The sequence below is a fragment of the Pan paniscus genome, chromosome 15 (genome assembly GCF_029289425.2).
Source record: "Pan paniscus chromosome 15, NHGRI_mPanPan1-v2.0_pri, whole genome shotgun sequence".
Taxonomy (NCBI): domain Eukaryota; kingdom Metazoa; phylum Chordata; class Mammalia; order Primates; family Hominidae; genus Pan; species Pan paniscus.
Genome location: NC_073264.2, coordinates 78470147 through 78496622, shown reverse-complemented (window position 1 = coordinate 78496622; position 26476 = coordinate 78470147). Strand labels below are relative to the sequence as shown.

Genomic DNA, 26476 nt, shown 5'->3' with positions numbered 1-26476 from the left:
TCTACTAAAAATACAAAAATTAGCCAGGTGTAGTGGTGGGTGCCTGTAGTCCCAGCTACTCAGGCGGCTGAGGCAGGCAAATCACTTGAACCCAGGAGGCGGAGCTTGCAGTGAGGTGAGATCACATCATTGCACTCCAGCCTCAGCAACAGAGTGAGACTCTGTCTCAATCAATCAATCAATAAGAAATAACGATGTTAAGCCCCTCCACTTTCCCATAGTAGAAGGTTACCCCAGCAGGCTTTGAGCACAGTCCCTTGTATCTCCCTAGCAGGGTGTGCTTGCTGTACCTGGTGTTTGGATGCATAGACTATGTAGTTGTGCCCAGCAGTGGCTAAGACCACTAGACACCCTACACCATTCTTCCTTTCTCTGTTTTCATCTCAGGATTTAAAATTTTAATTATATTAGTAAGAGATTAATGTAAAAAAAAAGATTTTAAGGTTGTATAATATCCCAAAGTGTGGATGTACCATAATTTATGTAACTATACCTTATTTAGTTGAACTTCCTTGTACATAATTTTCCAAATAAAGTTATTAGGCCAAAGAATTGGTACAGCTTTATTAAAATTTTTTTTTTTTTTTTTTTTAGACTGAGTCTCGCTCTGTCACCTAGGCTGGAGTGCAGATCGTGGAGAGCACGATCTCGGCTCACTGCAACCTCTGCCTCCCGGGTTCAAGCGATTCTCCCGCCTCAGCCTCCTGAGTAGCTGGAATTACAGGCATACGACACCACACCCAGCTAAATTTTTTTGCATTTTTAGTAGAGACGGGGTTTCACCATGTTAGCCAGGCTGGTCTTGTACTCCTGACCTCAGGTGATCTGCCTGCCTCGGCCTCCCAAAGTGCCGGGATTACAGGCGTGAGCCACTGCGCCTGGCCCTAAAATATTATTTCTATACAATAAATGGCACACAGTTAAAAGAGTACAATTTGATGTTTTGACATGTATACAACTGTGAAACCATCACAAGGTAATGAACGTATCCCATCACCCCCAAAAGTTGCCACTTGTCTTTGGTAATCCCTTTCTGTCCACTTCCCTGAAGCTCTCCACCCATGAAACCAACAATCTGATTTCTGTCACCATAGATTAGTGTGCATTTTCTAGAATTTTATCTAAATGGAATCATACAGTTTGTAGTGTTTTTTTAGTCTAACTTCTTTCACACTGCATAATTTGTTTGAAATATATCCAAGTTTTTTTTTTTTTTTTTTTTTTTTTTGAGACAGAGTCTCACTCTGTCACCCAGGCTGGAGTACAGTGGTGTGATCTCGGCTCACTGCAACCTCAGCCTCCCGGGTTCAAGCGATTCTCCTGCCCCAGCCTCCCAAGTAGTTGGGATTACATGCGCTCACCACCATGCCCAGCTAATTTTTTGTATTTTTAATAGAGATGGGGTTTCATCATGTTGGCCAGGCTGGTCTCCAACTCCTGACCTCAAGTGATCCTCCCACCTCAGCCTCCCAAAGTGCTGGGATTACAAGCGTGAGCCACCATGCCCAGCTGAAATATATCCACGTTTTTAATGTATCAATATCCTTTTTTATTTCTGAGTAGTATTTCCCTGCATGATTATTCCACTGTTTATTTATTTGGTTGACTTAGGCTGTTTGCAGTTTCTGGCTATTACAAATAAAGCTGCCACGAATACATGTATATAAGTGTTCATGTAGGCAACTACTTTCATTTTTCTTGGGTCAATATGTGGCAGTGAAATGGCTGGGTCATGTGGTAGGTATATCTTTAAAATTTAAAGAAACTTCTAATGTATTTTTTCAAATTGACCTCCCAAAAGGTTTTCAGGTATACTTTTTTACCAACATTGCATAAGAACACCCATTTCACTACACACAGGTCAGTGCTGGGATCATTTTTAACATCATCATTTTAATATACTTTAAATTATTTTCTTGTTTTAATATGTCTTTCATTAATCAATAGAAGAGTTTTATTTTCTTAGGTTTATTACTATGTCATTTTTTCTGAGGTGCTTCTGACCATTTTTTCTGTTGGAGTGCCTGTATTTTTCTTACTTACTTTATTTATGTATTTATTTATGTATATATGTATTTATTTATTTTGAGATAGAGTCTCACTTTGTCACCCAGGCTGGAGTGTAGTGGCATGATCTCGGCTCACTACAACCTCCCTGCCTCCCAAGCTCAAGTGATTCTCATGCCTCAGCCCCTCACATACCTGGGATTACAGGCACACACCACCATGCCCAGCTAATTTTTGTATAATATTTTAGTAGAGACAGGGTTTTGCCATGTTGGCCAGGCTGGTCTCGAACTCCTGGCCTCAAGTGATCCATTTGCCTTAGCCTCCCAAAGTGCTGGGATATAGGTGTGAGCCACAGTGCCCATGTTTATTTTTCTTATTGATTTGTAATGTTTTTTTCTTTTTTTCTTTTGGTTTATAAATAGAGACAGGGTGTCACTCTAATGCCGAGGCTAGTCTTAAACTGCTAGGCTCAACCAGTCCTCCCACTTCACCCTCTGAAAGTGCAGGTATTGCAGGAGTAAGTCACCACACCTGGCCTTTTTTTTTTCCCTATATTCCTAAGGAAACTAAAAAAAAAATCTTACCAACTGGGCGTGGTGGCTCATGCCGGTAATCCCAGCACTCTGAGAGACTCAGTCAGCTGCATCACTTGAGGCCAGGAGTTTGAGACCAGCCTGGCCAACATGATGAAACCCCATCTCTGCTAAAAATACAAAACTTAGCCAGGCATGATGGCACATACCTTCGAATCCCAGCTACAGGGGAGGAATGAGAATTGCTCGAACCCAGGAGGCAGAAGTTGCAGTGAGCCAAAATTGTACCACGCACTCCAGCCTGGATGACAGAGCAAGACTCTGTCTCAAAAAAAAAAAAAAATCTCAAGGTATATATCTTTATCCCATCAATAGGACTAATACATGTGATATTTCAACAAAGTATATATATTCTTTGCAAAGCAATATATTTATTAGAATAAAATTATAGTTGTAAAATATCACTATGTGTTGTGTAAGGAAACAAGAATTCAAAATGCTCAACATCAGCTTCTATGCACATGAAAAGAATGAGAACAACACAGGAGAGAATGATAGATAGGCCTGTTTTCTAAACTTTGTCCTGTTGTATTAGTCTGTTTTCACACTGCTATAAAGATACTGTCTGAGACTGGGTAATTTATAAACAAAAGAGGTTTAATTGACTCACAGTTCTGCATGGCTGTGAAGGCCTCAGGAAACTTACAATCATGGTGGAAGGTGAAGCAGAAGCAGGCATCTTCTTCACAAGGTGGCAGGAGAGAGCACACAGGGGAAAGTGCCATGTTTAAACCATCAGCTCTCATGAGAACTCCCTCGCTATCATGAGAACAGCATGGGGGAAACTGCCCCCATGATCCAATCACCTCACACCAGGTCCCTCCCTCAACACGTGGGGAGTACAATTCGAGATGATATTTGAGTGGGGGCACAGAGCCAAACCAAATCATCTGTCTTTCTTCCAGGTTTATCAGTATCTAGATAACCTTAGCATTACATTTGCCATGTACTCTCAGTGGTTAACATAAGAAGTCACTCTCCAATGTCTGTTATATTCTGTTTTCCAATGACATTTATGACATACCACCAGATGTGAGTGTACACTTTAGGTTTATACTTTTGAAAATCCATATTGCCTCATGCCCATAATCCCAGCACTTTGGGAGGCTATGGCAGGGGGATCACTTGAAGCCAGGAGTTGGAAACCAGCCTGGATAACAGTGAGATCCCATCTCTAGCCAAAAAAAAAAAAAAAAAAAAAAAAAAAAAAAAAAAAAAAAAAAAAAAAATTAACTACCAGTGAGTGTTTTTATGCAACTACATGAGTTATCAGTCTTTCTTCATTTATAGATATCCTAATAAAATTAATTTGTATATACTTTACAGAAACTGTTAAATCTTTGCAAACCCCTCTCAGCCTCTGATTTATACCTTCCACTCTCCTAGTCTTTTCCACCACCTCAAGCCAGCAGCTCTGTAACTTTGGACAAGTCATATAACTTCTTGAATCCTCAGTCTCATCTGTAAAATGGGACTGCTACTCGTTTCTGCTTCATAAGGTCCTTGTGGGGGTTACACCTTAGAAACTGTAAAGTCCTTTGTACATTATCTGACACATGGTTATCCTGCAGTACATTGGAGTAAAAGACTTCTCTGAGATTTTTTTTCTTCCTAAAAAAAAAGTCTGGGCAGCACATAGGGCTCATACCTGTAATCCCAGGACTTTGGGAGGCGGAGGTGGGAGGATCACTTGAGTCCTGGGGTTTGAGGCCAACCTAGGCAACATAGTGAGACCTTGTCTCTACACAAAATAGAAAAATTAGCTGGGCATGGTCACACTCACCAGTGGTCCCAGCTACTTGGGAGGCTGAGGCGGGAGGATCCCTTGAGCTCAGGAAGTTGAGGCTATAGTAAGCCATGATCACACCACAGGTGACAAAGCAAGACCCTGTCTTAAAAAAAAAATTGGAAAAATTCCGCACTTGATCTAAAAGTAAGATAAAGATGAATTATAGGCCAGGCGTGGTGGCTCACGCCTGTAATCCCTGCACTTTGGGCGGACGAGATGGGTGGATCATCTGAGGTTGGGAATTTGAGACCAGCCTGGCCAACATAGTGAAACCCCGTCTCTACTAAAAATACAAAGACTAACTGGGCATGGTGGCGCATGCCTGTAATCTCAGCTACTTGAGCAGCTGAGGCAGGAGAATCGCTTGAACCCGGGAGGCGGAAGTTGCAGTGAGCCGAGATTACGCTAGTGTACTGCAGCCTGGGCGTCAGAGTGAGACTCCGTCTCAAAAAAAAAAAAAAAAAGATGAATTATAATTTCAAGTACTACTGCTGCTTTAGTAATAGAGTTAGGGCATTGCTGCATGGCTTTTAGAAGGTCTGTAGGAAGGAATGTCTTCTGATTTATGGAGCAATAAGATGGGTTGATTTACTGAGCTAAAATAATGATCACCCTCTCCCCATAGTTGATGTTCAGGTCAAACTCCTTAGTACTGTGCTCTTCCTGTCTTCCTTTGTCCCTCCCAGGTGAGCTCCAGAAGCTGGGAATCAAATGCTTTTACCATAACGCTGATCTGGTGAGTTGGGCCGACGTGATATTCCTCTGCTGCTTGCCATCTCAGCTGCCTAATATCTGCGTAGAAATTTACACCAGCCTTGAGAAGACCAGCATTGTGTACAGCTTTGTAGCTGCCATCCCACTACCCAGGTATCTTGTTAGGGTGAGAACGGAACTGGCACAACTGCTCTGTCTCCTTATCTCTGACTTCTGCCTCCCACCTCCACTGTAGCCCCTATCTCTTAGAGTTGGTTGTTTCCAGTAATAAGGAGGAAGCAGCTTTATCTGTAGAAGAACATAGTTAGCCAATCTTTCTCGTAACTTCCCTACTTACCCACAAATAGTAACCACAAACCATTTTTGTTGCTGTACAAAGGTTTAAAATTGCAATAGAACATTTATTCCCATTACTTGAACACTGAAGTATTCTCCTTGTGCATCAATGAGAAGAGAAACCATCGGTCAGTAACATGAAAAGTTACTGAAAGTATGTGTCAAATATTATTTCTGCACACTTAGTTTCTAGCCCAGTGCCTAGCACATAACATTCAATAAGTAAGGATTTGTTAGGTGGATGAACAGTCCAGTTAATTAGTGCTCTCAGCACAGACCCAGACCCGCATTTATCTCTGAGCTGTGCGGGGGAGTCTGTTGATGGGGTTGGATGTAAACACAGTGGGTTATGTGGTCATTTATTCCAGTCCTGGCATTGCACTCCCTGTCTTGGCTTTACTTCCAGGCTGAAACTACTGTTGAACCACACCAATATCTTGCGGCCTCAGTATCAGTATGATGAAGATTCTGTCAGCGTCTGGGGGGCCAATAAGGGAGTCGTAGCTGCTCTCCAAGATCCTACGATTCTTCAAGCTACCTGTCCCTACAGTCCTGCTGGTCATGGCTCAACATATTTCTGGCATTCTTTTGAAAATTACTTTCCTGTTGGCCCATTGCTATCTTATTAAATCAATCTCTGTGTGTGTGTGTGTGTGTGTGTGTGTGTGTGTGTGTGTGTAAGGCACAAGGTACTGCAGGAGAGCTACTTAGGAAGAGCTGAGAAGCTTGATCATTTGGACTTCTTAAGGACAAATTAAAACCAAAAGAGGAGATAGCTTGTTTCAATAGGAGGAAGTAATGTTGGACTAAAATGGCCTTTCCCTGTTCTGACCTTGCAGTTTTCCCCAGTTCCTTCTCCATACTAGCAACGACTATTCCAGAGACACTTTTTGCCATTAGCAATGTCTACATTAGTTGTATCTGTCCACCTTTGGGATGGTCAACACATGATGTGTTATAAAGGGCACAAGTAGCGCTTGTGGCTCAGGAAGGAATGTTTGCTTATCTCGTGGTTCATATTACCAATCTGTCTTGGAAAAAAGGTGGCTATTCACTGTCAGGGGTTTATTCTAGGTTCTCTGCAGTTCATTTTTGGTGGTGCTAACTGGTATTTACCTTCTCATTGATGTGTAGGGGGAATAATCCTCAATATCAAGTGGTTGGAGGGAGTGTTCTATGCGGCCCTAAACATATGCACAGCAAGAAACATGGCCCACTCCCAAGTGCTGCAGCTTCTGAGTGAACTCTTTCTCTCCGTGCACTTTGAAGACTGTGGGAAAGACACAGCATCTTGCCCAAAGTTTCAATTAACAGATTTTGTCAGCAAAGCCTATGGCAAGAACTTGTCTCAGGAAAGGTAAGGGCATTGGACAGCTGGCCATTCTCATTTCTCCCAGACTCTTCTCTTAGTTAATGCTTTTTTTCTTTTATCCTTTCATGTTCTCTTTAAACATTGATAAAAAGTATACCTTTTTGTAAAGAATTTCAACTAGTGGAAAAGTAAATGCCATCCTTTGCCTTCCAAATCCCATTTCATAGATTTCACCTCTAACAGTTTTTATATTTTTATCTATGCATTTACAAACATTTATATTGTTATAATGTATATGCATATCTATTCCTATATATACAGTGTTAGACACATGGGAACTATATATTCTGCTTTTTTACTTACTGTATCACAGCTACCATTCTATGTTAGTACAATCATAGCTACTTCATTTATGAGCAGCTACCTAGGTGTCCACCGGACACATTTATTTCATTAAATTTATTCACTCTGTTTCCACTTGATAGAGATGTAGTTCCTCCTCTCATCCCCAATTTTGCATTACGGGCTGCTTTGACATTCTTTATTTTATTTTATTTTATTTTATTTTGTGAGACAGTCTTGCTCTGTCACCCAGGCTGGAGTGCAGTGGCACGATCTTGGCTCACTGCAACGTCTGCCTCCCGGCTTTAAGTGATTCAAGCGCCTCAGCCTCCCGAGTAGCTGGGATTACAGGCATGTGCCACCATGCCTGGCTAATTTTTGTATTTTTAGTAGATACAGGGTTTCGCCATGTTGGCCAGGCTGGTCTCCAACTCTTGACCTCAAGTGATCCGCCCGCCTTGGCCTACCAAATTGCTGGGATTACAGGTGTGAGCCAGTGCACCTGGCCTGCTTTGAACATTCTTGTACTTTGTGCACTTGTACCAGTATTTCGGTGGCATATGTGAAAGCAGCTCTGGGTCAAAGTTTATGCATATTTTATATTTGATAGGTGTTCCCAAATTGCTTATAAAAAATGTGGTACTTGTTTACATTTCTACCAACAGCATATGAGGGTGCCACTTCTTTAATATCTGATAACTATCAAATAAATATTTTTGATCTTTGATAATCTAATATGCAAAGATTATTGCTCTTATTACTAGTGACTTCCATGTCACTAGATCCACTGGATGCTTTAAACTCTTTTTCTTCCTTAATTATTGAACATGCCATCCTTCTTGAAGCAGTCTCTTCTCTAGGCTGTTATGATCCCTCCCGTTCTCCTCATTTTCTTCCTGACTCCCCGGCCCCTCCTTGGCTAGCTCCTCCTCTGCCTCACCCTTAAATCTCGGTGTTTTCAGGGCTCTATCCTAGGCCCTTTTCTTTTCATGCTATACTTCTTTTCATTCTATACTTTGTTCCCGGTGATCTTTTCCACTCTGGGGACTTAGGTTCCCATCTTTTCACTGACAGCATATAACTCTGTATCTCTAGCCTAAATGTCAATGCTGTGCCTAGGTAACTGTGTATTCACCATCTCCACTCAAACTCACCATGTCCAAAAACATACCTGCTCTTAAACCTGCTCTTCTGATGTTTCTTACCTAATTATATGCTGCTTCACCAAGTTGTTCAAGTCAGAACCCTAGACGTAATCCTAGATTCTTCTTCCTCATCTTTTGTATTCCAATCAATCATCAATGGACAGTTTATTCTCTATGCCTGTGATTCACGTTTGGTTTGGAGATTTTTCTTCTTCATTATCCCAGGGATTCCCCTCACTTTTCTGTTGTATTGGATCTCTTGTTTCCTGTCATGGAAACATCTCTTGTTTCTCTCTCATGAATTACTTCTTAATTTGGGGGGAACATGTCCTGTAGTACCTTCCTGAGAAAGGGTGCATTGAAATAATTTTCAGAGACTCTTTGAGATGTTTTTATTCTAGCCTTCTATTTTATTGAGAACATAGCCAGGTATAGAATTGCAGGTTGGAAATAATTTTCCCTTAAAATTTTGAGGGATTGCATCTACAGCCATACCACCCTGAACGTGCCTGATATCATCTGATCTCAGAAGCTAAGCAGGGTCGGGCCTGGTTAGTACTTGGATGGGAGAATTTTGAGGCATTGCTTCACTGTCTTTCAGCTTCTAGAGTTGCTACTGAGAGTTACAGTGCCATTCTAATTCTTAATCCTTTGTCTGAAACCTGTTTCTTTCCTTTCTGGAAGCTTATGAGATCTTTTGACCTCAGTATCTTGAAATTTTATGATGTGCCATGATGTAGGTCTATTTTAATTAAATGTTGAGCACTTGGTGGGCCTGTTATTTCCATTAACTTTTTTGTTTTTATTTTTATTTTTTTGATAGAGGGTCTTACTCTGCTGCCCAGGCTGGAATGCAGTGGTGTGTAATGTTGGCTCACTGCAGCCTCCACCTCCTGGGCTCACGTGATCTTCCCACCTCAGCCTCCCGAGTAGCTGGGACTACAGGCACACACCACCACGCCTGGCTAATTTTTGTATTTTTAGTGATAAGTCTATCAAGCAATATAGTGTCTGGGATTGCCTTCAAAATAATCCAATAGATGGGGGTAAAGGAGTAGGGGTGGGGTTTTGTATGAGAAAAGATTAGCTATAAATTGATAATTGTTAAATCTGAGTGATAGGCATATGGAGTTTCGTTATACTATTTTTTGTTATATTCTTTTTTACTTAATACTATTCTATGTTTCATTCTATTTTGTTTTAAAATTTCCATAATAAAAACAAAAGGTTTCCTTCTAGTAGTTTGTCAACCCTAATTTACTCATCCTAATTTTACTCTTCTCAAGTTTTAAGAAAATCTATTTCAAATTTTATCAGTTTCCCTTTTAAGCATTTAATGAGATTTTTGTTTCTCCTCTCCTTTAAGATTGTAATATTTAATTAATGTTGTAAACTATGTAGTTTTCCTGTCAAATTTTCCTTGTATTCTTTTTTTTTTCTGAGACGGAGTTTCACTTTTGTTGCCCAAGCTGGAGTGCAATGGTGTGATCTCGGCTCACTGCAATCTCTGCCTCCTGGGTTCAAGCGATTCTCCTGCCTCAGCCTCCCAAGTAGCTGGGATTACAGGCATGCACCACCACACCCGGCTAATTTTTTGTGTTTTTAGTAGAAATGGGGTTTCACCATGTTAGCAGGCTGGTCTCAAACTCCTGACCTCAGGTGATGCCCACCTTGGCCTCCCAAAATACTGGGATTACAGGCATGAACCACCATGCCTGGCCTGATGTGTAGCATCCTTTCATATGCTTATTGACCATTTGTATATTGTCTTTGGTGAAGTGTCTGTTAAGGTCTCTGGCCCATTTTTAAATTGGTTTGTGTTCCTATTGTTGAATTTTTTTGAGACGGAGTTTTGCTCTTGTTGCCCAGGCTAGAGTGCAATGGCACGATCTCGGCTCACCGCAACCTCTGCCTCCCGGGTTCAAGCGATTCTCCTGCCTCAGCCCCCCGAGTAGCTGGGATTACAGGCATGCACCACCATGCCTGGCTAATTTTTGTATTTATATATTTTTAATAGAGATGAGGTTTCTCCATGTTAGTCAGGCTGGTCTTGAACTCCCGACCTCAGGTGATCCGCGCACCTTGGCCTCCCAAAGTGCTGGGATTACAGGCGTGAGCCATGGCGCCCGGCTCCTATTGTTGAATTTTAAGAGTTCTTTGTATGTTTTGGAAAACAGTCCTTTATCTGTCTTCTGCAAATATTTTCTCTAGTCTGTGGCTTATGTTTTCATTCTCTTGACAGTGTCTTTCACAAAGCAGAGACTTTTAGTTTTAGTTATTTAAATTCTTTAATTATGTCCACCTTGTCAATTGTTTTTTTCATGGATCATGCCTTTGGTGTTAACAACTATAAAGTCACTGCCAAAGCCAAGATCATCTAGATTTTCTCCTATGTTATCTTCCAGGAGTTTTATAGTTCTGCATGTGACACATTTTGACTTAACTTCTGTGAAGGGTGTAAGGTTTGTGTCTAGATTCATTTTTTCTTTTTTGCATGTAGATATCCAAGTGCTTCAGTACCATTTGTGAAGAGACTGTCTTTTCTCCATTATATTGCTTTTGCTCCTTTGTCAAAGAGCAGTTAACTATATTTATGCGGGTCTATTTCTGGGCTTTCTATTCTATTCCACTCTATTTGTCTTTCACCAATACTGCACTGTCATGATTACTGTAGCTTTAAAGGATGTCTTGAAGTTGGGTAGTGTTACTCCTCTGACTTTGTTCTTCCATTTCAATACTGAGTTGGCTATTCTGAGTCTTGTTTGTTGTTGAGACAAGGTCTTGCTCTGCTGCCCCAGCTGGGGTGCAGTGGCACGATCATGGCTCACTGCATCCTCAACCTTCTGGGCTCAAGCAATCCTCCCACTTCAGCTTCCTGAGTAGCTAGAACTACAGAACTACAGGTGCACACCATTGTGCCCAGCTGATTTTTTATATTTTTTTGTAGAGATGGGATCTTGCTATGTTGCCCAGGCTGGTCTCAAGCTCCTGGCCTCCAGTGATCCTCCTGCCTCAGCCTCCCAAAGTGCTGGAATTACAGGCATGAGCCGTCACACCCAGCCTGTTCTGAGTCTTTTGCTCTTCCATTTAAACTTTTTTTTTTTTGAGGTGGAGTCTTGTTCTGTTGCCCATGCTGGAGTGCAGTGGCACCATCTTGGCTCACTGCAACCTCTGCTTCCTGGGTTCAAGCAATTCTCCTGCCTCAGCCTCCCCAGTAGCTGGGATTACAGGCACCCGCCACCATGCCCAGCTAATTTTTGTATTTTAGTAGCGATGGGGTTTCACCATGTTGGCCAGGCTGGTCTCAAACTTCTGACCTCGTGATCCACCCACCTCGGCCTCCCAAAGTGCTGGGATTACAGGCATGAGCTGCTGCACCTGGCCCCATTTAAACTATAGAGTCAATTTTTCAATATCCACAAAATAATTTCCTGGGATTTTGATTGGCATTGCGTTGAATGTGTAGTTCAGTTGGGAAGAACTGGCATCTTTATAGTATTGAGTCTTCTTCTCCATGAACATGAAATCTCTATATTTATTTTGTTGTTTTTAGACTTCTCTCATCAGTTTCATAGTTTTCCTTATGTAGATCTTGCACATACTTCGTTTGATTTATACCTAAGTATTTCATTTTGGGGGTTCTAATATAAATGGTAATGTGTTTTTAATTTTAAATTCCACTTGTTCATTGCTGGTATATAGAAAAGACACTGACTTTTGCATATTAATCTTGTATCCTACAACTTTGCAACATACATTTAAACATTTGCCCTATTGCTTCACTAAGCCATTCTAAGTCATAAGAGACTATTCCTGTAAATTGTGTATTCAGTGAAAGGCTCATCAAAAACTCAGAAGAATAAAACCGTTTGTCTCTTATCTACCTATGACCTGGAAACCCCCGCCCCACTTGAAGTTGTCCCACCTTTCCAGACCAAACCAATGTACATCTTACATATAGTGATTGATGTCTCCTGTATTCCTAAAATGTATAAAACCATGCTGTGCCCCGACTACCTTGGGCACATGTCATCAGAACCTCCTGAGGCTGTGTCACCGGCACATAGCCACAACCTCGGCAAAATAAACTTTCTAAATTGACTGATGCTTGTCTCAGATACTTTCTGGTTTACAGTGTTATCTGTTAGATCAGTTAGGAGTAAGAAAAACTAAAGTTATCTTCACTTGTTCCTTCTTCAGTGCTCTTCTTTTCTTGATGTAGATCCGTGTTTCTGACCTATATCATTTTCCTAAGGAACTTCTTTGAACATTTCTTGCAAGACAGGTCTACTGGCAACAAATTCCCTCAATTTTTGTTTGGTAAAGTCTTTATTTCTCCTTCACTTTAGAAGGATAACTTTGCACAGAGTTCTAGGTTAGTGATTTTTTTTCTTCCTGCACTTTAAATATTTCACTGCACTCTCTCCTTGCTTGCATGATCCTAAAAATCAGCTTTCTTATCTTTGTTTTTCTATGGGTATGGTGTTTTTTTCCCTCTGGCTTATCTCAAGATTTTTTATTTTTGTTTTTCTGTAGTCTCAAAATGATATGTTTAGGTATAGTTTCTTGTGTGTTTTTGTTATTTATCCTGCTTGGTGTCTTCTTGAGCTTCCTAGATCTGTGGTTTGGTGTCTGACATTAATTTGGGGGAAATTCTCAGTCATTATTGTTTCAAATATTTCTTGTGTCCTTTCTCTCCTCCTTCTAGTCTCCTTATGCGCATGTTACATCTTTCGTAGTTGTCCCACAGTCCTTGGATATTTTGTTCTGTATTTTTCATCTTTGTTTTCTTTGCTTTTCAGTTTTGGAGGTTTCTGTTGAGATATCCTCAGATTCAGAGATTATTTCCTCGGCCATGAACAGTCTACTAATAGGGGCCTCAAAGACATTCTTCATATCTGTCACAGTGTTTTTAATGAGTAGTAGTTATTTTTGGTTCCTGGAACTTCCATCTTTCTGCTTCCGTAGTCTGCCATCTACTTTATCCATTAGATCCTTTAGCATATTAGTCATAGTTATTTTATTTTTTGAGACAGGGTCTTGCTCTGTTACCCAGGCCGGAGTGCAGTGGCATGATCAGTGCTCACCGCAGCTACACTCTCCCGAGCTCAAGTGATCCTCCCACCTCTCCCGAGTAGCTGGACCACAGGCACATGCCACCATGCTTGGCTAGTTTTTTTTTATTATTTGTAGAGACTGGGGTCTCACTTTGTTGCCCAAGCTTGAATTCCTGGGCTCAAACAATCCTCCCACCTCGGCCTCCCAGATTGCTGGGATTACAGGAGTCACCTCGCCTGGCCTCAGTCATAGTTATTTTAAATTCCCAGTCTGATTATTCCAGTATTCCTCTCATATGTGGTTCTGATGCTTGTTCTACCTTTTCAAATTGTGGGTTTTGGTGGTTTTTTGTTTTTTGGCTTTTAGTATGCCTGTTAACTTTTTCTGGATAGTCAGACATGAGGTACCAGGTAAAAAGAACTGCTGTAAATAGGCTTTTTTTTGTTTGTTTTTGAGACGGAGTCTTGCCCTGTTGCCCAGGCTGGAGTGCAATAGCGCGATCTTGGCTCACTGGAACCTCCGCCTCCTGAGTTCAAATGATTCTCCTGCCTCAGCCTCCTGAGTAGCTGGGATTACAGGTGCCCGCCACCACACCCAGCTAATTTTTGTATTTTTAGTAGAGATGGGGTTTCACCATGTTGGCCAGGCTGGTTTCGAACTCCTGACACCATGATCTGCCCGCCTCGGCCTCCCAAAATGCTGGGATTACAGGCATGAGCCATCGCACCCGGCCTGTAAATAGGTCTTTAATAATGTACTAAGGAGTTGAGGAGGGGAAGTGTTCTATAGTCCTACGAGTAGGTCTCAGTCTTTGAGTGAGCCTGTACTCTGGACTGTGAACTTCACAAGTGTTTCTCAGGATTTTTCTCCTTCTTCAGTGGAACAGGATGGCTAAAGTGGGCTGGAGTTGAGGAGCCCATTCCTCCTTCCACGTGGAAGGGTAGACCTGACTGGAACTGGCTATTTCTCTTCCCCCAGGTCAGTTAGGCTCAGATAAAACCCCAGAAGGTTTGGCTCTGGTTAAATAGTTTCTCCCAAGGGCAGACCTTGCTAAGAACAGAATGCTCTGCCATATTTCAAAATGGTTTCTTTTCCTCTCCCTTTGATGGAAGCACAAGGGGATTTTTCTCAGATATCACTGAGAACCTGGTTGAGCTCCTAGAGGTAAAAATCATAAGTGTGAGGGTCCCCAGTGATTGGGTCCCCCAAGTCTGACATTTTTATTCTCAGACTTGTCCACTCTGAACCTCCAGCAATTTGTCAGTTACAGTTCCGGGTTCCCTATCTTGGGACTGGGTTCCCATAGAGGTTTCAGCTCATGGGTTTCTCCTCCAGCAAGCTACTTCTGAGCATTTGTGTTCTGGTCCCTGCAGTCTTAGGGAGAGTAGTTTGCCCTTGACCCTACCTCTCTTACACATCTAAAAGAGTTACTGATTTTTTAGTTCAGCTTTTTAATTATTGTTAGGATAGAGTGGCAACTTCTAGCTTCTTACATGTCAGACCAGAAACTGGAATTCAAGTTTTTTTTTTTTTTTTTTGAGACGGAGTTTTAGCTCTGTCACCCAGGCTGGAGTGAGTGGTGCAATCTCGGCTAACTGCAACCTCCGCTTCCCAGGTTCAAACAATTCTCCTGCCTCCGCCTCCTGAGTAGCTAGGATTACAGCCAGTAAGCCTGGCTGACTTTTTTGTATTTTTAGTAGAGACAGGGTTTCACCGTGTTGGCCAGCCTGGTCTTGAACTCCTGACCTCAAATGATCCGCCTGCCTTGGCTTCCCAAAGTGCTGGGATTACAGGTGTGAGCCACCGCACCCAGCCAAGATAATTTTTTTCTTTATTTTGAGATAAATACGGAGTCACATGAAATTGTTAAGAAATAATAGTGAAATCTCATGTACCCATTTACCCATTTTCCATCAATGGAAATAGATATTGCAAAACTGTAGCACAATATCACAGCCAGGATACTGACATTGATACAGTTAAGATATAGAACAGTTCTTTCACTAACGAATTCTTCATGTTGCCTCCTCACAGCTGCAAACTTGGTAACTACTAATGTGTTCATTCCTATAATTTTGTCATTTCAAGAATGTTATATAAGTGGAATCATATGTATGCCACCTTTTGAAACTGGCTTTTTTCATTCAGCAAGTCTCTGGAGATTCATCCAAGTTGTTATGTGTATTAATAGTTGGCTTTTATTGCTGAATAATATTCCACGGCATGGCTGTATCACAATTTGTTTAACCATTCACCTGTTGAAGGACATCTGGGTTGATTCCAGTTTTTGGCTGTTATGAATAAGGGTGTTATGAACATTCATGTACAGGCTTTTGTGTGAACATAAGTGTCCACTTACCTGGAATGAATGACCAGGAGTGTAATTACTGTCATTTGGTAGTTGCATATTTATTTTTTTAAGACACCGCCAAATTGTTTTTCACAGTAGTACCAGTTTATATTATCACTAGCAATGTATAATCCAGTTTCTCTGCATCCTCACCAGCAACTGGTGTTGGCAATAATTTTTATTTTGTGATTACATCTATAGATCAATTTTTGGAAAACTGACATCTTAATTTTGTTGAGTTTTCCCACTCATTAATATAGTATGTTTCTCTAGATATTCTTTGCTTTCATCAGCATTTTATAGTTTTTATTATGCAAGTCTTGTACATGTTTTATTGGATTTACATCTAAGTATATCATTTTTTGGAGTGACAATAAATGAAAAAACATTTTCAATTTTGGTGTCCACATGTTTATCACTATTATATATAAATACAATTGATATTTGTATGTTTATTTTGTATCCTGCAACCTTGCTGAATTCATTAGTTCTAGGAGGTTTTAAAAATAGATTCCTTGGGCTGGGTGCGGTGGCTCATGCCTGTAATCCCAGCACTTTGGGAGGCCGAGGCAGGTGAATCACCTGAGGTCAGGAGTTCCAGACTAGCCTGACGAACATGGAGAAACCCCATCTCTATTAAAAATACAAAATTAGCCAGGCATGGTGGTGCATGCCTGTAATCCCAGCTACTTGGGAGGCTGAGGCAGGAGAATCACTTGAACCCAGGAGGCGGAGGTTGTGGTGAGCTGAGATCGCACCATCGCACTGCAGCCTGGGCAACAAGAGCGAAACTCCATTTCAAAAAAAAAAAAAAAGATTCCTTGGAGTTTTCTACATAGATAATAATGTCATGTATAAATAGAGACGGTTTCATTTCTTCCTTTCCAATGTCCATGCCTTCTAATTTCCTTTTCTTGCCTTATTGCATTGCCTAGAACTTCTAGTACTATTCTGTATAAGACTGGTGAGAGCAGGTATCTTTGCCTTAGCCTTACTCTTGATTTTTTTTTTAACAGACAGGGTCTCACTATGTTGCCCAGGCTGGCCTTGAACTCCTGGGCTCAAGCAATCCTCTTCTCTCAGCCTCCTGAGTAGCTGGGACTACAGGTGCGCACCATCATGCCTGTCTCTCCTGATCTTTTGAAAAATATCGAAACCCTATGTCTTAAGGCTTTTTAACTTGAATTACACTATAGACTAATACTTAATGTTGCCCCGTTAGGTATTCATTTGCATATTAACTTTCCTCTCTGTTTTTTTAGAGATGGGGGTCTCACTCTGTAGCCCAGGCTAGAGTGCAGTGGTGTGATCATAGCTCACTGCAGCCTCGACTTGCTGGGCTCAAGCAATTTCCCACCTCAGCCTCCTGAGTAGCTGGGACTACAGGTGTGTCCCTCCACATCCAGCTAATTTTTTTTTAAATTTGTACAGATGAGGTCTCACTATGTTGTCCAGGCTGGTCTCAAACTCCTGACTTCAAGTGATCCTGCTGCCTTGGCCTCCCAAAGTGCTAGGATTACAGGCATGAGTCACTGCGCCCAGCCTACTTTTTAATCTATACAGCTAAAGAGGATATCTTAAAAGCAATTAGACTTCTTCCTTGCTTAATGTCCACGATCTTATATATGTTCTTTCTAAATTCGAGAAAAATATTCTGCAGCCGGGCGCAGTGGCTCACGCCTGTAATCCCAGCACTTTGGGAGGCCGAGATGGGCAGATCACAAGGTCAGGAGATTGAGACCATCCTGGCTAACACGGTGAAACCCCGTATCTACTAAAAATACAAAAAAATTGGCTGGGCGTAGTGGCGGGCGCCTGTAGTCCCAGCTACTCGGGAGGCTGAGGCAGGAGAATGGCGTGAACCTGGGAGGTAGAGCTTGCAGTGAGCCGAGATCGCGCCACTGCACTCCAGCCTGGGCGACAGAGCAAGACTCCATCTCAAAAAAAAAAAAAAAAAAAAAGAAAGAAAAAAAAGAAAAATTTTCTGCAAAGGGTGTCAATGTCAATATTATAATAATTCTTTAACAATGAATTCCTCTCCAAATGCACTTAGAGAAATGTACATAAGTGTGAGAAATCACCATTAAGTACACTTAAATCTACACATTGACTAGTTCTAGCTGAATTTCTAGTTTATGGAAAGGTATTAATATTTCTAGTTTATGAAAAGGTAATGAGGAAAACTTTCTTTAAAAGATGTGTTTAACAGCCAAATCAGATATACTGAACAGACATAAAAAAGTAACAATATTTTTTTCACCTCAGGCCTTTCCCCTGGTTTGATCTGACTGCTGTGCAACTCAAGGAAACTCCGTTTAGCCAGCATCTCTCAAGCAGTCCTGTTCTCCAAGACCACCTTACCCATCTATACTGTGCTTCATTTGGCATCTCCCTAACCAAAGAACAGCCAGTCATTTCCACAGGCTTTCCATCCCAATAAGAGAACTCAGGAATCAGGACTTTTTCCCACTCACAGATTTTCCCTATAATAGTTGTGCCCTGATTATCACAATTGACTGTGGGAGTCTTGTGGCTGTATTGTGTTTGCCACATGATAGACATCAGGAATTATAAAACTGTACTGATGACTCTTTAAAATGTAGAATAAAACAAGTGGTCCTATCCATCAATATGTATCTGGCTTTCAGAAGCAACTAGTGAAACTACACAACCTAACTTAAGTAAGCTGCTCCCGCAGAAAAGTCTTGTTAATACAAATTATTTCTCTTCTAAAATTAAAGAAGTTATAATGTTATAAGTTTTAGACAATTACATACTGCAGCTTCTTTTCCAATAAATCAAGTTTCAATCCATTTGCCAGCAGTAGGTAGCTGGAAAAAGATACAGTCTGATTTTCTCACAATTTTGGATAGAGAAGTGAAGGTATGGTAAACCATCTTAATTGAATTATGGCTTGTATCATGCTTATTTTGACTATATATGACTGTTCTGGTACTATCTTATTTACAGCTGTTCCCATTTAAACCATTTAAAAAACTGGTATTTAATGGCTAAAACTAATTTTGCAAAATATAGATCTATACTGCAAATTTGTTGATTTCCTTTATGTTTTGCAAATACTTTTTGTCAATTATAAGAGTTGAAAACAACAGGGATGTCACTATGCTCTGTCATAGAACATAACTACTGTTTGCTAAATGCTAAAGGGCTTTTGAACAAAACCATTCACTATGTAAATCACTATGGTCTTAGGTTAATCATTTACCTTTTGTTTTTTTACATAATCGTGAGCCAGGCAAATGCAATGGTATGGTGTTAGAATGGTTTCTGATACAATTTTGTTAGTCCAATTTGGGAAAATATTAGGTTCATCATCAAATATTAACACTTGGCATGAATATTCATTTGAGGCACTCTTGCTTCTCTCAGTGGAAAAACAGAAAAACATCTTTTACTATTCATTCTGGTGTAGGGAACTGGAGGTTCATCACTGTCCTTCAGGACTGTGTTAGCCCATGGTTGTTTTCAGGATTAAAATATGAGTCCAGGAAGAGAATGAGCAGTTAAATCTGTAAAACTAGAGGGGAACTGGAGCCATTCAGGTAACGAGAAATATTTTATAATTTCTTTTTTTATTTTTATTTATTTATTTATTTTGAGATGGAGTCTCGCTCTGTTGCCCAGGCTGGAGTGCAATGGCGCAATCTTGGCTCACTGCAACCTCCACCTCCCGGGTTCAAGTGATTATCCTGCCTCAGCCTTCCGAATAGCTGGGATTACAGGCGCACACCACCACACCTGGCTGATTTTTGTATTTTTAGTAGAGACGGAGTTTCATCACATTGGCCAGGCTGGTTTCAAACTCCTGACCTCAAGTGATCCACCTGCCTCGGCCTCCCAAAGTGCTGGGATTACAGGCATGATCCACTGCACCCAGCCTATAATTTCTTTTGAGAAGTGCAGTCATGGGTAGACTCTAGCCTAAATTTTGTATTATAAAGACCTGGAAAGTACCACATAAAAAAGCCTGTAAGCAAACCACAGAACCTATTTCATAGTGGTAAGCCATGTTTAGATATTTACATATTTAGATACACACATATCTAAAAAAATTTTTTTCTTTTAAATTTTTCCTGATGCCAAAAGGAAGAGAGAACTTCCCCACTTTTTTTTTTGTAAAACATTTCCTTTAGGCCGGGCGCAGTGGCTCACGCCTGTAATCTCCCCACTTTGGGAGGCCGAGGCAGGCAGATCTCTTGAGGCCAGGAGTTTGAGACCAGCCTGGCCAACATGGTGAAACCCCGTCTCTACTAAAAATACAAAAAAAATTAGCTGGGAGTGGTAGCTCATGCCTGTAATCCCAGCTATTCAGGAGGCTGAGGCAGGAGAATCACTTGAACCCGGGAGGTGGAGGTTGCAGTGAGCTGAGATCACACCATTGCACTCCAGCCTGGGCAACAGAGTGAGACTCCATCTCAAAAAAATAAACAAAAAACCACCATTTCCTTTAAAGAACCTGTCACTGTAAATCCTTTTACTATGTCTTTGAGATGTATGTAAATCTTTTAAAAAGCTGAATAAGTCTCTAGCCATTTTATACCTCAGGACAGTCTCTTTTTTGGACGCCACGGAGACATCTCTTTGAAATGTGAGCACTGAGGAGGTTGGTACCTTGTCTCCTTGTCTCTGTGGGAGTTTAGCTTAGGTACCTGGCTCCAAGTAGTAACTTCTGTCTGTTGTCAAGATAGAAGTTTTAGTTTTCCTTTGGACACAGATAATTAACATGTATGTCGTGTATTGTATCTGCTCTGCCATCTACAAGGGTGAGATTTGTCTTTGCAATCTCTTTAGCAGCTTGCCTGTGATGTGCATCACAGTTTAATGCTTATTCAAGAATAAAAATGTTTCTCTTCTGCATTTGTGGAAAGAATTCTCTCTCCGGAGTTGGCAGGAGATTTTATTTTTAATTATATTTCCCCAACATGTTCCTACTACAAGGTGCCTTACTAGAATTTTTCAGGAATTTTGTTTTGCTTTGTTTTGTTTGTTTTAGACAGAGTCTCACTCTGTCACCCAGGCTGGAGTCCAGTGGCACCATCTCAGCTCACTACAACCTCTGTTTCCTGGGTTCAAATGATTCTTCTGCCTCAGCCTCCTGAGTAGCTGGGACTACAGCCATGTGCCACCATGCCCAGCTAATTTTTGTATTTTTAGTAGAGACAGGGCTTCACCTTGTTGGCCAGGCTGGTCTTGAACTCCTGACCTCAGGTGATCTGCCCGCCTCAGCCACCCAAAGAGCTAGGATTACAGGTGTGAGCCACCTTGCCTGGCTCAGGAATTCTTATAATTACCCAGAAAGATAAGCGTGACTATCTTTGTTTTAACAAGGGGTTAAATTGCAAAAAGAAAGGGAGGGTACCATAAGTCAGAGACACAACTAGGAATGAAGCCAGCAGTTCTAACTGATCCTTAATGAAAAGGAGAAAAAGGGCCAGGTGCGGTAGGTCACGCTTGTAATCCCAGCACTTTGGGACGCCACAGCGGGCAGATCAACTGTTAGGAGTTTCAGACCAGCCTGGCCAACATGGTGAAACATCGTATCTACTAAAAATACAAAAATTAGCTGGGCATGATGGCGGATGCCTGTAATCCCAGCTACTCGGGAGGCTGAGGCAGGAGAATCGCAAGGTTGCAGTGAGCTGAGACTGTGCCATTGCACTCCAGCCTGGGCGACAGAGCAAGACTCTGTCTCAAAAAAAAAAAAAAAAAAAAAAAAGGAGAAAAAGAAAACCAAAAAAGACCATACCTCTTCCCTCAAGTAATTTAGTTTGATCTTTCAAGCTCTGTGAAGTGGATTTCCCCTATGGTTCAGTGCAAGGTAATTCCTCATTCTCTTCAGGGGCAGTTATTTCTGGAGCATAATCCTGTAATCCTGCTGCTTTGACCAATTCAGATAAAGTCAAGGAATCAGATTTTATCCCAGTATGACCTTTTTGCTCTAAATATAAGCCGATAATATCCCTATAGGGAAGGCTGATGGAGCGTTTGAATAATGGCTCTTCAATTTCCAGGAGCTCCCGCGTATGCCGAGAAATTGCCTGAAACGCAAGGATAATTTTTTAATTAGACTAACCTGAAAACACAACCAAATCAAAGAAGGTTTATTTAGTTTTCTAAGCCTCTTGAATATTAACTCCTTATTTCTTTCCTTTTTTTGAGATGAAGTCTTGCTCTGTCGCCCAGGCTGGAGTGCAGTGGCGCGATCTTGGCTCACTGCCACCTCTGCCTCCTGGATTCAAGCAATTCTCCTGCCTCAGCCTCCTGAGTAGCTGGGATTACAGGCGCACACCACCACGCCTGGCTAATTTTTGTATTTTTAGTAGAGATGGGGTTTCACCATGTCGGCCAGGCTGGTCTCGAACTTTTGACTTCAGGTGATCCGCCCACCTTGGCCTCCCAAAGTGCTGGGATTGCAGGCGTGAGCCACTGCACCCTGCCAATTCCTTATTTCTATGGGGAAATAAAATAATGAAACAAATTCACAGGCTTACTAGCCTAACCTTACCAAAACCAATTTCTTAAATGTCATGATTATCCTTTTCAAAGTACCATTTAAGACATTTCTAGGCCCTTGCATCAGATGGCCATGGATGGGTTCATTTCTTTGTTTTTGCTGAGCAATCTGACCAAGCATAAGAGCAGATAATATGTTCAGATTAGGAGCCATGACTGTCTCTGGGAAGGTTATTAAATAACTTGTCTATATGGGGCGTCAGTTAATGTGTAACTAAGAAAAAAAATTATAACTCAGGGCCGAGCATGGTGGCTGAAGCCTGTAATCCCAGCACTTTGGGAGGCAGAGGCGGGCAGATCACCTGAAGTCAGGAGTTCGAGAACAGTCTGGCCAACATGGTGAAACCCTGTCTCTACTAAAAATACAAAAATTAGCCAGGAGTGGTGGCAGACGCCTGTGATCCCAGCTACCCAGGAGACTGAGGCAGAAGAATTGCTTGAACCTGGGAGATGGAGGTTGCAGTGAGCCAAGATCATGCCATTGCACTCCAGCCTGGGCAACAAGAGCAAAACTCCATCAAAAAAAAAAAAAAAATCATAACAAATAGTTACCTCATTTGTTTAACTAAAAAACTCAAACACTAAAAAGCAGACATTAAAGTTCGAGCTGTTTTATTAGTACTTATACTTGTGTATTCTAAAATATCTTTTGCCACAATTTTCAGCATCTGTAAAACAAAATTTGTATTCATTGAGCACCATGCCACTTGATATCCTAGCTTAAATTGTGATTGCTGGCCGGGCCGTGGCTCATGCCACGCCTGTAATCCCAGCACTTTGGGAGGCCGAGACAGGCAGATCACGAGGTCAGGAGATCGAGACCATCCTCGCTAACATGGTGAAACCCCATCTCTACTAAAAATACAAAAATTAGCCAGGTGTGGTGGCATGCTCCTGTAATCCTAGCTACTTGGGAGGCTGAGGCAGGAGAATCACTTGAACCTGGGAGGCGGAGGCTGCAGTGAGCCAAGATCGCACCACTCTACTCCCGCCTAGGTGACAGAGAGAGACTCTGTCTCAAAAAAAAAAAAAAAAAAAAAAAAAAAAAAAATTGTGATTGCCTTTTCAAATTCTAGTTTTAATCCTAGGTCAGTTATAATACCACTGTTTGAATTCATATTCTGCCTCTGGATGAGACGACAGTCCATGGAATTGCTGCTAGAACACAGCCAAAGGGTATTTGGAATGGACTTTTGTTTTTGTTTTTTTTTAATTTAAAGCTACTGGTCAGAGTTATAAGACTGTAAAATTTGTGCCACAGACAATGCTAAACCTGATATAAAACTGCCCATTAGCAATGCCTTTTAGATAGGCAAGATGCCATGTTTCTCAGATCTTACTTGAACTGGTTTTGTTGACTCTAGAGATGATTTATGGGTATAGTTGCCTTGGCATTCTGAGTAAGGATTCTGTTTTTTTTGTTTGTTTGTTTTTGTTTTTTGTTTTGTTTTGTTTTATTTTAGAGATGGGGTCTTGCTGTGTTACCCAGGCTGGAGTGCAGTGGATATGCAAAAGCACAATTATAGTGTACTATAGCCTTGAACAACTGGGTTCAAGCCATCCTCCTGCCTCAGCCTCCTGAGTTGTCCAGTGAGAATTCTAATTGAGATCTTTATCAGTTGGGGCTTCTAAGAACTGAGATCCAAGTTACTACAAAGGCCAGGTGAGGTGGCTTATGTCTCTGGGAGGCCGAGGCAGGTGGATCACCTGAGGTCAGGAGTTCGAGACCAACCTGGCCAACATGGCAAAATCCTGTCTCTACTAAAATTACAAAAATTAGCTGGACGTGGTGGTGCACGCCTGTAGTCCCAGCTACTCGGGAGGTTGAGGCAGGAGAGTCGCTTGAACCTGGGAGGCAGAGGTTCCAGTGAGCTGAGATCGCACCACTGCACTCCAACCTGGGTGATGCAGAGAGATTCCATCTCAAAAAACAAACAAACAAAAAAAACAAATTGCTACAGAAAAAAAAAAGCCAGTTGTGAAGTTGCATGCCTGTAGTCCCAGCTACTTGGGAGGCTGAAGTAGGAGGATCCTTTGAGCCCAGGAGTTTGAGACTGCAGTGAGGAGCCATGATCATGCCACTGCACTGCGGCCTGGGTAACAGACCTGTCTCCAAAAGCAAACACACACACACACACACACACACACACACACACACGAACAGGTGGCTTCTAAGACTTCTTGTTTGTGATGCATGCTTCTACGTGTGCACCTTGTTTGGTAGGCATCTCACCCTGATTCTCTTTTAGTATATGTGCTGCCAAAGCAAGTACCCTGATTCTCCTTTCCAATGCCCTGAATAGAAAAGGTTATTTCACAAATTCCCTAAGGTTCACAGATTGTATTCCCAGGAGGTACACTGCAGTCATATACACATTATTAACAAAAAGAGCTGTGTGCCCACTGTGGGCTGAAAGGGTTCACTACTGTTTTGCACAGTATTGTAATGCAGAAATTAAAAGTGTTCCCTACACATTCGTGTGTATTTATTTATCAAGACAGGAAGGTCTTGCTCTGTCATGCAGGCTGGAGTACAGTGCTGTGATCATAGCTCTCTGCAGCCTTGAACTCCTAGGCTCAAGCCATCTTCCTGCCTCGGCCTCCCAAGTAGCTGGGACAACAGATGCATGACAACATACCCTGCTTTTTTTTTTGGTAGAGATGGGGTTTTGCCATGTTCCCCAGCTGGTCTCAAACTCCTGGATTCAAGTGATCCTCCTACCTCAGCCTCCAAAGTGCTAAGATTACAGGTGTCAGCCAGCTGCTCAGCCACATTCATGTGTTTTTGGAATTTTTCTTTGTTTTGGGAAGGGAGTATATATATATAATCTACTCATATTCCCTCTGTGGGCTATAACAGCAAATGATACGGGTTTTTTTATGGCTCTTGGTGCTTAGGGGTTTCTTAATAAAAATAATAATTTCATAAAAAAAGCAATTCATTACACTTAGCACTGAAATCAATAAATATAATCTGACTATCTCTCCTCCTATTCAGTGATTTTTAAAAGTGTGTCTGAAATTCATCAATGAAACAAGAAGTCCTCTGACAGGTGAAAGATTGAACTAAAACTGCAATTTCTTTCTTTAGTTATTATTCTTTTTGAGACAGGGTCTCGCTCTGTCAATCAGGCTGGTGTGCAGTGGCATGATCATAGCTCACTGCAGCCTTGACCTCCTGGGTTCAAGTGATCCTCCCACCTCAGCATGCTGAGTAGCTGGGACTACAAGTATGTGCCACCACACCTGGCTAACTTTTAAAATATTTTTTATAGAGCTGGGGTTTCACTATATTGCCCAGGCTGGTCTCGAATTCCTAGGCTCAAGCGATCCTCCTACCTCAGCCTCCCAAAGTGCCGGGATTATAGGTGCGAGCTACTGTGCCCGGCCTCTCTAGTTCTGATGAACAAACGACAAGCAGTAGACTTTATTTTTGCCTATGACTTAGAGCAACTTACTGGCAAATTACTTGAGTTAGTAAGGATTATTGGAAATAGGTATTTGTGAGGATGATTAGTTTTCTAAGGATTCATAATCCTACATTCTAAGGTGGTAGCTTATACTCAGTGCGTGGCATCACGGCAGAACACCTACTTCACATGGCCTCAACCAGTTACCTGCAATGCCTGTGGTTTTCAAGAAGACAATTATTACTATATTATCATTGTAACTTGTGTTGATCATTGTTTTCAAAGGCTGCTGTTCTTTTATTTGTAAACTACTGATGGTTTTGCTTCATCACCAATTTATTGTGTATTGGTTATTACCTCATAGTATGTAACTATGCATATTTGTATAATTGGAATCTATAATTTATATGATCTAAACCTAAAGACAAAGACATAATTGTTGTGGTTAAAATATGAACCATCTATGCCACTATTATTATTATTATTTCAGAGATGAGGTCTCCCTCTGTTGCCCAGGCTGGAGTGCAGTGGCATGACCATAGCTCACTGCAGCCTCAAACTCCTGGGCTCAGGCATTCCTCCCACCTCAGCCTCTGGAGTAGCTGAGATTACAGGTCCAAGCCACTGCAGCCAGCCTATACCAGCATTATTAAAGCAGATGTATGGTCTCCTTAACATCTGTTTGTTAATTCATCTAACAACATGGATTAATCTTAAATGCATTTTGCTAAGGAAAGGAAGCCGGACCCAGAGAATGTGCATTATTTGAGTCCACTTATGTGACATCAAAAACAGATTAGGGATTACGGTAAAGGGATGGGCTGACTGCAGAGGGAAATTCTAGAGTGACAGAATTGTTCTGTATGGTTCTTTGGTGGTGGAT

At 41.5% G+C, this 26476-nt stretch overlaps 2 protein-coding genes across 4 annotated transcripts in view; one reads left to right on the top strand and one right to left on the bottom strand.

The window, feature by feature from the left end:
• The window catches only part of NOXRED1 (NADP dependent oxidoreductase domain containing 1), a 34704-nt gene extending 16005 nt beyond the window's left edge, over positions 1-18699 (top strand). For both annotated transcript variants that reach the window (XM_008960975.4, XM_055097320.2), the window contains exons 4-7: positions 5079-5259; positions 5849-6000; positions 6577-6799; positions 17915-18699. In XM_008960975.4, the coding sequence (XP_008959223.1) occupies positions 5079-5259; positions 5849-6000; positions 6577-6799; positions 17915-18089 (731 nt within the window). In that variant the 3' untranslated portion in view covers positions 18090-18699. The remainder of the gene's footprint in view (positions 1-5078; positions 5260-5848; positions 6001-6576; positions 6800-17914) is intronic.
• SAMD15 (sterile alpha motif domain containing 15) overlaps positions 1729-26476 on the bottom strand; it is a 33901-nt gene continuing 9153 nt past the window's right edge. The window contains exon 3 of one of the 2 annotated variants that reach the window (XM_055097316.1): positions 1729-3285. In XM_055097316.1, coding sequence (XP_054953291.1) covers positions 3184-3285 — 102 coding nt within the window. In that variant the 3' untranslated portion in view covers positions 1729-3183. Of the gene's footprint in view, positions 3286-18845; positions 21709-26476 lie in introns of those variants that run through there. The other variant, XM_003808869.6, reaches the window with a different exon arrangement.